A 15500-nucleotide genomic window follows, 5' to 3' on the forward strand; every position below is an offset into this window, starting at 1 on the left:
AGGCCGGGTTTTATTTTTCTTCCTAAAATAAAAGTCTGGGTTTCCGAGGCTAGAGGCCGGGTAACGCCTCATCAGAGGCCGGTTAACATTACTTTGTTGTGACATCACATTGTTGACCCATATTTGGCAATGCCTGTTGTGAGTGACATCACATTATTGTGACATCACATTGGCAACAATAATTGTTGACCCATATTTGGCAATGCCCATATATGAACACTCCCAGATGATGCCCTGTTAGGGGAACCACACTAACAGAATCCCTTTTATGCCCATATATGGAGATCCCTGAAAAAGAAATTTGGTTTGCAGAACAACAGATGGGAGATGGGAGACAGGTTGTCGTATGCAAGTAGATAGGAATCTCACCCTCCTCAAATTAGTATGGGATTACACTCTCCCTCTTCCTCGTATTCGCCATAGCTGATTTGTGGATTATTCATAATGGTCTGTCTGTCTGTCTGAATATCCCCAATATACTTATGCATGTATTTATATATGTGTGTGTGTGTGTGTGTGTGTGTGTGTGTGTGTGTGTGTGTGTGTGTGTATGTGTGTGTGTGTGTGTGTGTGTGTGTGTGTGTGTGTGTGTGTGTGTGTGTGTGTGTGTGTGTGTGTGTGTGTGCATGTGCATATCTATCTATCTATCTATCTATCTATCTATCTATCTATCTTTGTGAAAATATAGATGTAATTAGTAGGTCTATATTACAGGGGTAGGCGACCTTAGGATGATCACTGGCACACTGGTATATGTGTGAGAAAAGAGTTTTCTTTGAATTTAAATATTTCAAATAAATTATCTACAAATATCTACATTCATTCAGACTCCTAACTGTGACTGCATGGGGACAGTGACTGGAGAGTGGAGAGGGAGTCTAAAGATCATTACATACTGATGTGCAAATATCTCCAAAGAAAAATAAAGGTATTAGCCTATGGACAATCAAAGTTGGAAATATTACATTTTTATGTGGTGTCATAATTAAAAGTAGTGTTCATATAGCACACTGCACAATCAAGGAAATTACAACATAGCACTTCATGTCAAAAGTGTTGCTGACCCCTGGTATATTAGAATGAACCTAAGTGCATGACTTGTTATGAATATACTGTTAATTAATGTTTTGTATATCTGACAACAAATGTATGTGAAGGAGAACGTACTAGGAATATATTGATAAAGTACTTAAAATATAATAATTAAAATATATTTTTATTTATTATATTTTAAGTATAACTTACAATGAATGCATGTTGAGGAGAACTTGCAATGAATATATTGTTAAAATACTTAAAATATAATGATTAAAAATATATTTTTGATTATTCTAACTTAAGTATGTCTTATAATAAATAATAAATGCTTGTTGAGGACAACTTGCTATGAATATATTGTTAGAATACTTAAAATATATTGATTGAAAATATATTTTTGATTATTCTAACTTAAGTATGTCTTCTAATAAATGCTTGTTGAGGACAACTTGCTATGAATATATTGTTAGAATACTTAAAATATATTGATTGAAAATATATTTTTGATTATTCTAACTTAAGTATGTCTTCTAATAAATGCATGTTGAGGACAACTTGCTATAAGTATATTGTTAGAATACTTAAAATATATTGATTGAAAATATATTTTTGATTATTCTAACTTAAGTATGTCTTATAATAAATGCATTTTGAGGACAACTTGCTATAAATATATTGTTAAAATACTTAAAATATATTGATTGAAAATATATTTTTGATTATTCTAACTTAAGTATGTCTTATAATAAATGCATGTTGAGGACAACTTGCTATAAATATATTGTTAGAATACTTAAAATATAATAACTAAAAATATATTTTTTATTATTATAACTTAAGTGTGTCTTATAATACATTATTGTTAAGGACAACTTGATATCAATATATTTATAATGTACTTCAAATATAATACATAAAAAATATACTTTTTATTATATGTATTTAAGTTCAAATAAAAGAAAACATGATGTGAATACACTTTTAAAAAGCACATTTTCAGACTATTAGAAATATATTTTATATTAATTGCACTTACAACAAATATACTAAATTACAAATGAAGTTATGTTAATTTACAGTATATTTTTCAAAAAATATAATTACAGTGCATTGTCATCATATTTATTGCTAATGTACTAGATATGAATTGGGGAAAAATTTACTATAAATATGCTTGGACCCAAGTACAAGTATACTCCTAACATACTTTCTGTGAAAAAAGTATACTTAAGTACAGAAAAAATATATTATTTTTTCGCCTGGGGGGTTCATAAAGCTATCATTCCTTTTAAGTTCTGTCCATCTTTTCATAAAACAGTCTTCTTGAAAAAGGCAACGATAATAATAAATCCACAGCGTTCACTCCAGCTGCAGCCATGTCGCGTCTGTTTACTTTACAAGTTTCACGTGTTGTGCATAGTGAGTGTGAAACATGCTTGTTGTTCCACTCCAAGTCCCGGAAAAGCCGTGTTGTGATTGGCCAGTAGTCACTTGACTCATTTTGATTGGTGGTTGAACGTGGGTGTTCCGTATACCCTTGACCAGAGCCCTCAAAATATGATTGGTTGATCAAACTGTCAATCCACACCAAGGCTTGTATTATGGGGAACTGGCTCAGGGAATTCTAGAAGTACTGCGAGTGAGAGTAATCTGCGCAGAGACTCAGTAGAAAAAATCTCTCATTGGCTGTTATTTTTCCCAGCACACAAGCACTCCCTATGCACAGAACTTGGGGAAGAAACAACTACAACGAGTATAGCGAGCGAAACAGTGCAGTTTAACAGATTACCAACACAAATAATTGTAATTATTTTAATAAAAATAATAAAAAATAAAAATATATTTTTTATTTAAAAATAAAAATATTATTTTCTTTCTTCTGAGGATCCCTGGGTCTTCTCTGAATACCCTGAAGGTCCTGAAAATTCGCCACTGCTGTACAGTACCACATGAAGCTCTCTGAGTCAGCTCTCCTGAGCTGATTCAGACTAGAATATGACCTGAGGCTGTTTGCTGCATGTCTGCCCTATCTTTCTCTCTCTCTCTCTCTGTGTCTCTCTCTGTCTCTCTCACCTTTCCTGTCTCTCTGTCCAGATAAAGCCGAAATTACCAACAAAAAATAAATACTTTTAATGAGTCCGATAAGACTTTTGGCTTCAACTGTCACAGGAACTCAATGGTAGAAATGAACTAATTAAAAGAAAAACTGTGTGTGTGTGTGTGTGTGTGTGCGTGTGCGTGTGCGTGTGCGCGTGTGTGTGTGTGTGTGTGTGTGTGTGTGTGTGCGCGCGCGTGTGTTTGCGTGTGTGCGCGCGTGTGCAGGTCAGGAATGCCTGTCTTGTCTGAACGGGAGGACTCAGGGCGTGTTTGTGCACCTCAGGGCTTCTCAGAAAATGTACACCGTAAAATCATCAGTTACACTTTCTGTAAGTAAGGATCATGGACCAGCAGGCATACACTCTCTGAGTTAAATTAACCATGAGGATTGTACTCCTTCCTCTTACTATCCCTTCTCTTTCTCCTCCTGTTCCGCCTCTTTGCTCTTCCTGCTCCTCTCCTCCTCTCTCTTTGTCCGTCCGATAGCCCTGCTTCTCCTGTCCTTCCATCGTCATTTTCTTTCTTCTCCTGCTCCCTTTGCATGCCTTTAATTCATGCTCTGTCACGCGACGGAAACAGCCGACATACAAGCTCACAACGCGTCGCATGTGAGCTTGTACGTCGGCTATTTCCGCTGTGCGATGCCGCTGCAACGATGAAGTATGAAATTGTCCTTACATATTATTCTCCTGTTCCCTCCTCTAGTCTACCCTGGTCCCCACCTCGTATGCTGCCTCACTTGTTTTCTCTCACTCTGGAGAGCGACAGACAGACAGACAGACAGACAGACAGACAGACAGACAGACAGACAGAAAGTGAAACTCCACAAAAAGAGCCAAACACAGACAAGACGATGTTTCATCGTCTCAAATCAATAAGACTGTCTGCAAACACAGAGACAGAGAGATAGAGAGAGAGAGAGCAGATCGCATAAGGAACTGTACCTGACTTAACCTCTCTGTATTCAGAGTAGCTTTGCTCCACTCCCCTGGGCCTTCTGCATGTGCGTGTTTGTGTTTGTGTGTGTGCGTGTGAGCTCGCGCGCATGTGTGTGTGTGTGTGTGTTTGTGTGGTATTTGTGTATTTATGTTCATTTGCATTTATGTGCAGCTGTGCGTGCCTTTGTCTCTCTTATGTGCACGCGTACATAAATGTTTGTGTGTGTGTGTGTGTGTGTGTGTGTGTGTGTGTGTGTGTGTGTGTGTGTGTGTGTGTGTGTTGTGCGTGTGCGTGCGTGCGTGTGTGTGTGTGTGTGTGTGCGTGCCGTATCCATGCGTGTGACCTAGCTTCCGTGTGTTGTTGTGTAAGACTGAGTGCAGCTCAGTGTATTGTGGTGCTTTGGGGCAGGCAGTCACAAAACACAACTGGGCCAAGCAGCCTTTCTGTCTCTCTCTCTCCCCCACCCCTCATGTACTTATTTGTGTTCAGTGGTGTAAAAAGTACTTACATTCTTTACTTAAGTAAAAGTATCAATACTGCAATGTAGATGTACTCTGTTACAAGTAGAAGTCCGGAATTCAACATTTACTTGAGTACAAAAGTACAAAAGTATTGGTACTAAAAGTACCAAAAGTAAAAGTACTCATTGTGCAGAATATCCCATTTCAAGTTATCAAATATATAAAAAAAGATGCGACGCATTGTGAGCTTGTAGATTTTCAAATGGCCAAAATGTATATGGCTGAAGAGGTTAATGTATGTTTTGTAATAATAATCAAAATCTACAAAGCAACTAGTAACTAAAGTTTTGAAATAAATGTAGTGGAGTAAAAGTACAATATTTGGATCCGAGATTTAGTGGAGTAGAAGTAAAAGTATCGGAAATTGGAATTACTCAAGTAAAATAAAAATGACTCAAAAGTGTACACCACTGTTTGTGTTTATATCTATTCTCTCCTTCTCTCCCCCCTCTATCAGCTTCGACATTCTGTAATCAGCATGGACGCAATCATACAAAGAAATGCCATTATCGACATCTCTCTCTCTCTCTCTCTCTTTCTCTTCGTTACACTCTCGCTCCGTCACGGTATCGTTCTCTCATTCCATTCTCTCCCTCCCTCCCCGATAAGAAACTGTGTTGAAACAGATTAAAAAGTGAACGTGACTGACAGACAGACGTGTTAGTCACCCTACCGGTTTGAAGGCACAACAAAACAACTTAATTGACCTTAATCAAAACGCTCCCTGGTGGGGCGCGGTAACAATGACTCAGAGGGGGCTAACAAGGGACGTCACGGTCACATTTAATTGTCAATTGATTCGGTGTCAATTATTATCATCATTTTTATACTTTATTCTTTCATGTGGATACCACAGTGTAGGGATGGGACGATAAGCGATATTATCGTTTATCGTGATAAAAAAACACTCACGATAATCGTATCGTGGAGATTTAATTTATCGTGATATCGTCCTCCGTCAGGCACTGGGATCAATTCACCTTTTATTTGCCGAGCTGCATATCCGGTACCACTTAAACCCTCTATAATTAATAAAAGGTACTTATAATATACGTAGTTGTAGTTGATAGTCTTTGTTTTTCGATGGATTTTGATTATCGCGATAATATCATAAATCGCGATTTATTTTGTCACAATTCTCTCTTTTAACGCCTGTGACGAGCACATTCGTAATTTGATGCGGCGTCCGTCCACACTGCCTTGACGACCGCTCGTAAACTCCTTATTTGGGCGTGGAAGCACAGAGGGCATGCATGTGTCCACAGTCTTGAGTGATCCCAACAGCTCAGAAGGAGAATGCAGCCAGAAGTCATGTGACCTGAACAAAACCAAATATCTTACTTTCGTTGTGCTGACTCTGGGCAAAAACAAGCCATAGTTAACTGGTAGTCCAGGCGTTTCGGGCAGTATTTTGAATCGTGCACTTTATGAAAGAAGCATGAAATTTGGCACACAGTTAGAACATGCCATATGGAACATTTTTGGCTATAGGGGCATCGCAGATTTGTCGGGCTCTCATAGACTTTACTATAGAGTAAAATAATACAAAAAATACATATGCTTTAAGTAGCATGTAAGGGGTCAAACTAGGTGTTTTTTTGGGATTCTGAATCCAATGCAAACATTTGTTTTGCAGGAAAAACATTCCTTGGGCTAAAAACTGACCCCATAAAACTATGGTTTAGTGATGAGTCATCACTTTTCAAAGTTTTGTGGCTGCCGTTTCTCGGAAAGGAATGTTTTTCGTGCAAAACAAATGCTTGCATTGGATTCAGAATCCCGAATAACACCTATTTTGACCCCTCACATGCTACTTAAAGCATATTTATTTTTTGTATTATTTGACTCTATAGTAAAGTCTAAGAGAGCAACTTTGATTGGCTCCCACAAGTTTCCCAAGACAAATCTGCGATGCCCCTATAGCCAAATATTTTCCATATGGCATGTTCTAACTGTGTGCCAAATTTCACGTTTCTTTCATAAAGTGCACAATGTTTGCCTGAAACGCTCTGACTATGGCTATATCTCTGCACTGGATTATCGCGGCCGGCTGATTTTCCCGACGCTAGGAGACCCACGGGGGTCTTTTAACAACACTCTGGAAATAAATAGTTCCGGATTAGAGTGTCAATTTAACTTGTGTGACGGAGCCCTAAGTGTCCATGTATACACAAAGTGCAGGGTTACTTAAATGAACACTGTGGATTTGAAGAAACAATGAAGAAAGGTTTGAATGTGGACATATAGGAGATGTAACCTAGGTTCAAAGGTGGGATTCAAAAGCCTTATGATGATGTAGGGTTTATAAGGTTTTGTACTGTTTTTATTAGTTATGCCACATGCTCCCCTGATAAGCACGATGTTGTCAGGTACCTCAAAGTGGGCTTAATTGGAAGGTTGATCGAATTCGAATCTATAGACCCGGATGAGTAAATCTGTCAGGAAAGTACATGACAAATGCAACAGATATGTCTTAGATGCCCTCGAGCAAGGCATTGCAACCTGTAGTCCCGGGTTGCGTTTTAGGGAAACCCCGAGGTGTGAATATGCTGCCAGCTTTTCAAAATACGCTGAAAAAAAAAGAAGAAAAAAAAAATGTTGACTCTGAAATCGTGTGTGTGTGTGTGTGTGTGTGTGTGTGTGTGTGTGTGCGTGTGTGTGTGTGTGTGTGTGTGTGTGTGTGTGTGTGTGTGTGTGTGTGTGTGTGTGTGTTTGCAGGGGTGTCACAAGGGGGGGAGGGGGGGGAGTGGGATTGAGGGATACCAGGGCCCAAGGTGGAGGGGCCTTAATTATTTTATACTTTAGCTACTGAAAAATAGCAGATATACAAGCTCACAACACTGCGAGCTTGTAGATCTGCTATTTTTGAAAAGTCGTGAAAATGTGTGCAAATCTTTGAATATATTAGTGAACATTTGGAACTCAAATGTTGCTTCTGGGGGGTCCCTGGAACTAAATATTTTGAGATGGGGGTCTGTGGCCAAATTCATATCATTCTGGGGGTCCTTCACATGAAAAGGTTTGAGCACCACTGACATAGAAACATAGGTTTTGAAGGATTTGAAATATTTGCACACATTTTCACAATCTTTCAACAATAGCAGATCTACAAGCTCACGGTAATGGGTAATAATGTGTTCCCAGTCTAAATGGGTTAAACCCCCTCCCCCTATGAAGAACATTCATGGGTGGCCCGCAGTGAATCCTTGTACCCAGGGCCCAGAATTTGGTGCGACACCCCTATGTGTGTGTGTGTGTGTGTGTGTGTGTGTGTGTGTGTGTGTGTGTGTGTGTGTGTGTGTGTGTGTGTGTGCGTGTGTGTGTGTGTGTGTGTGCGTGTGTGTGTGTGCTGTACCTGACATGCTCTGGCTGCACGGAACAGGTCTGAACATGCTCCCACTGACACAATGAGAGAGGGTTGGAGGGGAGGGGGGGGGGGGGGGGCAGTGAGAGAGGGAGGGTAAACGGAGCGGACAGAGAGGAGCAGTGAAGCGAGGGATGGAAACACAAGAAAGAGAGAGAGAGAATGACAGAACTGTGCTGTTAGGAGCTGTTTTCGCTCTGTCAAATAAAACCGAGGGTCTGATGCAATACAAGGTAACCCAAGACCAAGACCTCGGGTGCATGTGTGTGCGAGCGCACACACCAGGGCTGGGCAATTCTCCTTTTGCACAAAGTAGTGCATTGCAAGATAGAGGGCGCCATTCCTTTTAGTCACACCCTACCACTACTTCCTGTTCATCCACAGAGCATTGATTCTAGTTATTTCTCCATTACATTTCTTTTCACTTGTTTCAACTTTTATTACTTGGGATGGTAAAAAGATGAGGCAGACAAATAAAATGTATTTTGACAAGTAATACAAGTTGAAAAAAGTGAAAAGAAGGCACTTTAAACTAATGGAGAAAACAACTAGAATCAATGCTCTGTGGATGAACAGGAAGTAGTAGGGTGTGACTCAAAGGGATCTGGCGCCCTCTATCTTGCATTGCACTACTTTGTGCAAATTGAGAATTGGAAATATATCGAATGGGTTAATCCAATTCTCAAACCTTTTTAGGCTGTGACCCCCCCAAAATAAACATATTTGAACTGGGGACCCCCACCCTGACAAGCACTTGGAATTGTAGGTATTACATTTAATGTGACCCGGTTCCACAGATAAATATTGTGAAAATAGCAGATCTACATGCTCACAACGCCTCACAGTGCGAGGCGTTGTGAGCATGTAGATCTGCTATTTTCACAATGTTCGCCTCTTGCTTACTTCATATTTGACAGTTTGATATTAAAACTCATTTACTGCCATTTTGAATGGGCTCCCATCAGGGCTCCCCGCCAGAAGCCTCCATAGACTTCCATGTAATTTATTGTGCACGGATCATGCACGCCCATGCACAGATGATGCACCATGTTTGTGCACGTTTTTCACAGCTTTCAAACTAAATAATCCGATTGGAAATCCGTTCAGGCATTCTTGAGATAATAGCCATTATGTTTTACATGTTATGTAAACAAAGATGGCCGCCCTGTTTGAAAGATGGGGTTGTATGGGGGTGGAACATGCAAAATCGCGATTGAAATCATGTTTACTAGATTTAATGGGGTCCAAAAATAATTTTTCTTTTTTTCAAACTCGTCAAACTAGTCATAGGCAGTAAATGAGTTAAAACGGTCTGGAAAATCCTTAAATTGTCACTTTATAAAATTGCAGATACCCTGTATACACTTATGTTGGTTTGTTTACCGTTGAGTGAGACATTTCTTTTACAATAAGCTAATCATCTGGGGACCCCACAAAATAATTTGGGGACCCCACTTGAGAACCGCTGGCCATTAATTATATAATTGAGGAGCAGCTTTTTTTGTAATTCTTTTTATTTCTTAAATATATCACCTTATTGAAGAAATTCTAATATATATTTTTTTATAATAAACCAAATCCAAATTAGTCTTATTAACCACTTTCACAATGGTGGCGTACAAAAGTACTACTTTACTAGCCTTGGACGAAGTCCAAGAACTGTCAAAGATTAATTTTATCGATTCTGACATTTGTATTTCTCAGAAATATTAAATGTCAGAATCGACCTTTGTACCAGCCAGTGACAGAAGGTTTGTTTTAAACCTTGAAAACTTGATGAAAGGCAGACAATGATGTTATCATACTGGAAGTTGTCTGAGGTTCGAACCCAACCGTGGGCTGACACACACAGATGAACGCAGGCACGCAGGCACGCACGCACGCACGCACGCACACACGCACACACACACGTGTCTTCTGCCCTCACAAAACAAACTGACAGGTCTGTTGCTAGGTTACCACAAGGAAATTATGTGTGTGACTCTTTGTGTGTGTGGGTGATTGTTTGTGTGTGTGTGTGTGTATGTGTGTGTGTGTGTGTGTGTGTGTGTGTGTGTGTGTGTGTGTGTGTGTGTGTGTGTGTGTGTGTGTGTGTGTGTGCGAGTGCGATTGTACCTGTCCTGAAGTCTTAATAAAGATCTTCTAGATAATATTCAATAGACACAGGGATTATACATGGTGTGTGTACTTACTGTATACACTACAGTATGTGTACATATATACGGCATAGATAAAGTGTGTGTGTGTGTGTGTGTGTGTGTGTGTGTGTGTGTGTGTGTGTGTGTGTGTGTGTGTGTGTGTACTGTTTGTGTGTGTGTGCGTGCGTACGTGCGTGCACAAGATCGCATTCCGTTGTTGTCAAAAGTACATCTTTATTTTATTTTTATCTTGATCAAACTTTCTACCTTCTTCCGTCTTTTTGAGCGGTGGTCACACCGTCTCCATAGCGTGGCCGTGTGTGTAGGTATGTTTGTTTGTTAGTTTGTTTTGTTTGTATGTGGGTGGGTCTGTATGTAGCCTCAAGCCTGTGTAGTACCTTTTCTGACCACACATGTTAAGGGAGGGGCGCTGTTGTCCAGGCCACACACACACACACACACACACACACACACACACACACACACACACACACACACACACACACACACACACGGGGGGGGGGGGGGGGGGGAGAACCACCGCTCAGTTCACACGGGTGTGATTTTTTTCTGCTTAATAATCGCTTCATTGTTCTTTCTCTCAATTCCCCCCTCTTTCTGTCTGTCTGTCTGTCTGTCTGTCTGTCTGTCTGTCTGTCTCTCTCACAGGGTCGCCATGTCAAGACAGGCCAGCTGGCTGCCATCAAGGTCATGGATGTCACAGGGGTGAGTGACAAGTTGACAACACACACACACACACGCACGCACGCATGCACGCGCGCGCACACACACACACACACACACACACACACACACACACACACACACACACACACACACACACACACACACACACACACACACACACACACACACACACACACACACACTGCATAAAACAAAATGCATGATACAACAGAATGTGACCTTAATCGGTGTGTGTCTCTCTTCAGGATGAAGAGGAGGAGATCAAAGCGGAGATTAACATGCTGAAGAAGTACAGCCATCACAGGAACATCGCAACGTACTACGGAGCCTTCGTCAAGAAGAACCCGCCTGGCATGGATGACCAGCTATGGGTGAGAGCCGGAGCGGGAGAGGGAGAGACACATACTTTGTTCACATCACTAGCGGCGCTGATGACAGAGCTACAAAAGCATGGTCAGCTATACATTGCGGCTGAGACTGAGTCACCGTCGAAGTCAAACCACCACTCAGTGGTTCTCAAAGTGGGGTCTGGGGACCCCCAGCGGGTCCCCAGCAAAATGAGTTAATATAGCATCAAGATCACCTCTTTAGCCCTTACAGCATACATGGGTAACTGGCGGCCCGGGGGCCACATGCGGCCCCCACCTTCACTTAATGCGGCCCGCAGGTTAATACTGGAATACTGATATATTATTGATTTCAGCTGTTACAATTCCAAACATGACCTGCTTTAATTCCGTCAGTCTATATTAGTAGCTTAATGACTAGTATAGTAGTATTAAAATTACTTTTTTTATGTCCAATGTAGGTATTTGTATTTAGGTTCATAGAGTCAACATGAATATATAACTAAATGTGTTTGAAATTAAATCAAAATGTTACATTTCAGGATTCCAATAAAAAAAGAACAAAACATAATTCAGGATTCCAATTCAAAAGAAGCAAAAATAGCCGATCTAAAAGCTCAAAACGCATCGCAGCGCGATGCGTTTTGAGCTTGTAGATCTGCTATTTTTGCTTCTTTTGTATGAGATACTAGAATGACAAAGTAGCAGTAGCAATATGCATTGTGGCCCTCTGGAGTGAAGGTGGAAATATAGTGGCCCTCGACATCAAAGTCGCCCACCCCTGCCTTACAGTATATTATCTGCAAGCTCGCATGTGAGATATTTTCAAAACATCTTGAAATAATGTGGAAGATTTTGAAAAAATATTTTCAGATGGGGTTCCGCAGACAATTATAGTGCATATTATTTTGGGGGTCCTTGACATGAAAAGGTTGGAGAACCACTCGTGTAAATGAAGCGTGTAGCGGTAAAAAGCACAGGAAACTGGTTAATGGCAAGAATGAGTTTTTCTTCCATTTACAGAATGGATCAGTGGCGAGTCACTGCCGGGGCGGGGGGCATCTGGAGCGCATAATCCCACTGTTTTGGCAGCTGTTGGTGATGATTTTGCCCAAAAATACATTTGGAGACATTGGAGGCTTTCATTCATAAATTAGCATCTTGTAAAGTGAACTGAATGTGCAAATAAACACTCAACACAGGGGTGTCACACCAAATTCTGGGCCCTGGGTACAAGGATTCACTGTGGGCCTCCCATGAATGTTCTTCATAGGGGGAGGGGGTTTAACCCATTTAGACTGGGAATGCATTATTACGCATTATTTTGTGCTTTAACTATTGAAAAATGGCAGATATACAAGCTCACAGCGTGGCACCGAGTGCTGCACTGCAAGTGTGCAGATCTGCAATCTTTGAAAAATCGTGAACATTTGAGCAAGTCTTTGAATATTTCAAAGGTTTTTAAAGTATAAAATAATTACCCACCTTGGGCCCTAGTAACTCAGTCCCACTTTTCCCCCCTTCTGACGCCCCTGACTCAACACACCATTTCAATATTATTTCATGGTTTTTACCTATGGTCATCATGACACAAAATCTATTTAGTCAATTTACTACCAACCATGACTGTAGTACGTACGTACGTGGCCTGGGTGGTCTGGTAGGTCTGTAGGTCTGTAGTTGAATATAATGGATGGTATGATGGTAATGGTTTTTATGGGCCAGACAGATGCCCGTGAAAATTATTATTATTATTGTGACTAAATGATAACTACATTTAAATTTCCTGAAAAGTTACAGTTAATTTGTATGGTTTTCCTCCGGTCAGGGACAATGTATCACTGCTAGTAGAATGCAGCGTATGGAAGTTTTTTTGCCTATTTATTCTAAATGATATGCGTCAATGAAATAAATAAATGTGTCAATGAAATAAATAAATGTGTCAATGAAATAAATAAATAACACAATGATATAAATAAATAACACAATGAAATAAATACAAAATACAACTAAATAAATAATGTTTTTTTCAAAATAGTATTATGTTTTATATTTAATTGCGTTTTCTATTTATTTCTTTGTGTTTTTTATATATATCATTGTGACTTTTCAATTCAACGTTTTTTTATTTCATGATGCCACATTTAGCTATTTCATCAAGCCTTAAATGCCCAAAAATAAAATAAATTAATAATGCAATGAATTATATAAAAAACGCAATGAAATAAATAAAAAACACAATGATATAAATAGATCATACAATTAAATAAATATATACGTTTTTTTTTTATGTTATTGTGTTTTTTATTTAATTTTGCTTTTATTTATTTCATTGTGTTATTTATTTATTTCATTGTGCTATTTATTTATTTCATTGTGTTATTTATTTATTTCATGTTGTATTGCACACTATGCAATGATTTGCTTCGGTGTCTGTCAATCAACAGCAATGGCTTGGGGCGGGACCTCTTTTTATTTCATAAGGACTGCCTTTACGCATTTCCCTCTGCTGCTTTAACATGACAAGCGCTTGACTTCGGTGTCTGTCAATCAAAAGGAACGGGGCGGGAACATAGGGGGGGGTTTGGTCACATGGACCAATAGGAGCCGCCGCTAGTTATCATGCTTACCATGGCTCCAACATGGCGGAGACCAACGGAGAGGAATAAAAGTCACACACACACACACACACACACACACACACACACACACACACCCCGCACATCTCATTGTGAGCTTGTAGATCGGCTATTTTTCGCTGTTTGGTGACCAATCCCGACCCTCCGCGGGTCGTTCTGGGTTGTTCTGGCTGCATGGGGTCTGTTATCAAATTATATCCCAAACATGGAATATAGGCTATACAAGGCGCACTTGCGCACGAGTCCACGACGCTGTCTGTCTGTCTGTCTGTCTGTCTGTCTGTCTGTCTGTCTGTCTGTCTGACTGACTGACTGACTGACTGACTGACTGACGCACGCACGCACGCACGCACATGCATCTGCAGGTTCTCATACTAACAATACATAAATTTGGTAATCAATTAATTCAATAAGTTGGGAAATATAACTATAAATGTAAGCAGGATAGATAGAGGCCTGCCCTATGCCATAATCAAACCAAAACAACACAACTCCAATAGGCTACTCATCATCTCACAACAAACAAAACTGTGGTGAATAGCTTGATAGCCCATCAGTGCCAACGCAGGGTGTGCGTCTACAGGGTTGTAGACGCACAGCATGAATGGATGGTGATCGAAGATTAATAACTTCCCCATTCAATCAAGGCTGATTGAGATGATGTCACGATTTCTCCTGTGAGCTTTTTAAACAGATATAGTGCTCCCTCTCTCTTTTTGAGCGAGAGAGAGCGATAGGTGGTCTACACACACACACACACACACACACACACACACACACACACACACACACACACACACACGTAGGTACGGGTCCATTTGGTGCATTGCTCTGAAATTGTGGATTGCTCCAACCAAATCGTCCCTCGGTGACAAATGAATGCATTAACTTGAACTCATATCTATCCATCTATCCATCCATCCATCAGATGGATAGATTCGGCGGCTGCGCGCTGCGGCGCCTCGATCCTCTTCTTCTGCTGAACATCTGGCGCGAGTCCCATCGTTAGAAAGCCTATAGCCTACATTACAACGGTGCGCCTTGTATAGCCTATATATTCCATGTTTGGGCCAACGATATCATTTGATAACAGACCCCATGCAGCCAGAACAACGACCCGCGGAGGGTCGGGATTGGTCGCCAGACTCGCCAAACAGCGAAAAATAGCCGATCTACAAGCTCACAACGAGGTGTGTCTACAGACTCACAACATGCTTGCGAGTTTGCAGATCTTTCGGTGAGCTACCCAACAATTTGATTAAAAAAGCCATGTCACAGTGACCCATGTTGTAATTTGGCAACATGTTCTTGAGACTATTTATTGTTAAATCAATAGCGTTTGATTGATTGATTGAGGACTTTATTAGAAGTTTGCATAGGAAAAGGTACAGTTTCATGACGGTACAGTTCACTGGTACAAGGTCTACTAAAAGGAGATCCATGAAAAGACTAAGCTTATTTCCACTGGAAACCATTGAAGTATCTCATATCTATATTTATTTCTCCTAATAATTAACAAATTATTAAGCCAGCAATATACAGCTACGTGATTTCATCTGTTCTGTAGGATATTATTCATTCATTATAATGAGGAACGGAACGCGCATCGGTTGCTGTCCGTGGTCTTGGAGGCCCTAGTAGGGTGTATGGGTCTCCGGTGGGCCTGGCCCCAGGTGCCCACTTTACGGCGGGGTAGCAGTGGTCCACGG

General features: G+C 40.4%; 1 protein-coding gene across 1 annotated transcript in view; it reads left to right on the forward strand.

Moving 5' to 3' along the window:
• Positions 1–15500, forward strand: part of LOC308306673 (TRAF2 and NCK-interacting protein kinase-like) — a gene marked incomplete at its 5' end in the record, with an annotated part of 119515 nt that overhangs the window by 22907 nt on the left and 81108 nt on the right. The window contains 2 exons of the mRNA XM_080751714.1: positions 10767–10823; positions 11051–11176. Of these exons, the coding sequence (XP_080607840.1) occupies positions 10767–10823; positions 11051–11176 (183 nt within the window). The remainder of the gene's footprint in view (positions 1–10766; positions 10824–11050; positions 11177–15500) is intronic.

Source organism: Nannobrachium achirus (genome assembly GCF_963921795.1).
Source record: "Nannobrachium achirus genome assembly, chromosome: 21".
Taxonomy (NCBI): Eukaryota; Metazoa; Chordata; class Actinopteri; order Myctophiformes; family Myctophidae; genus Nannobrachium; species Nannobrachium achirus.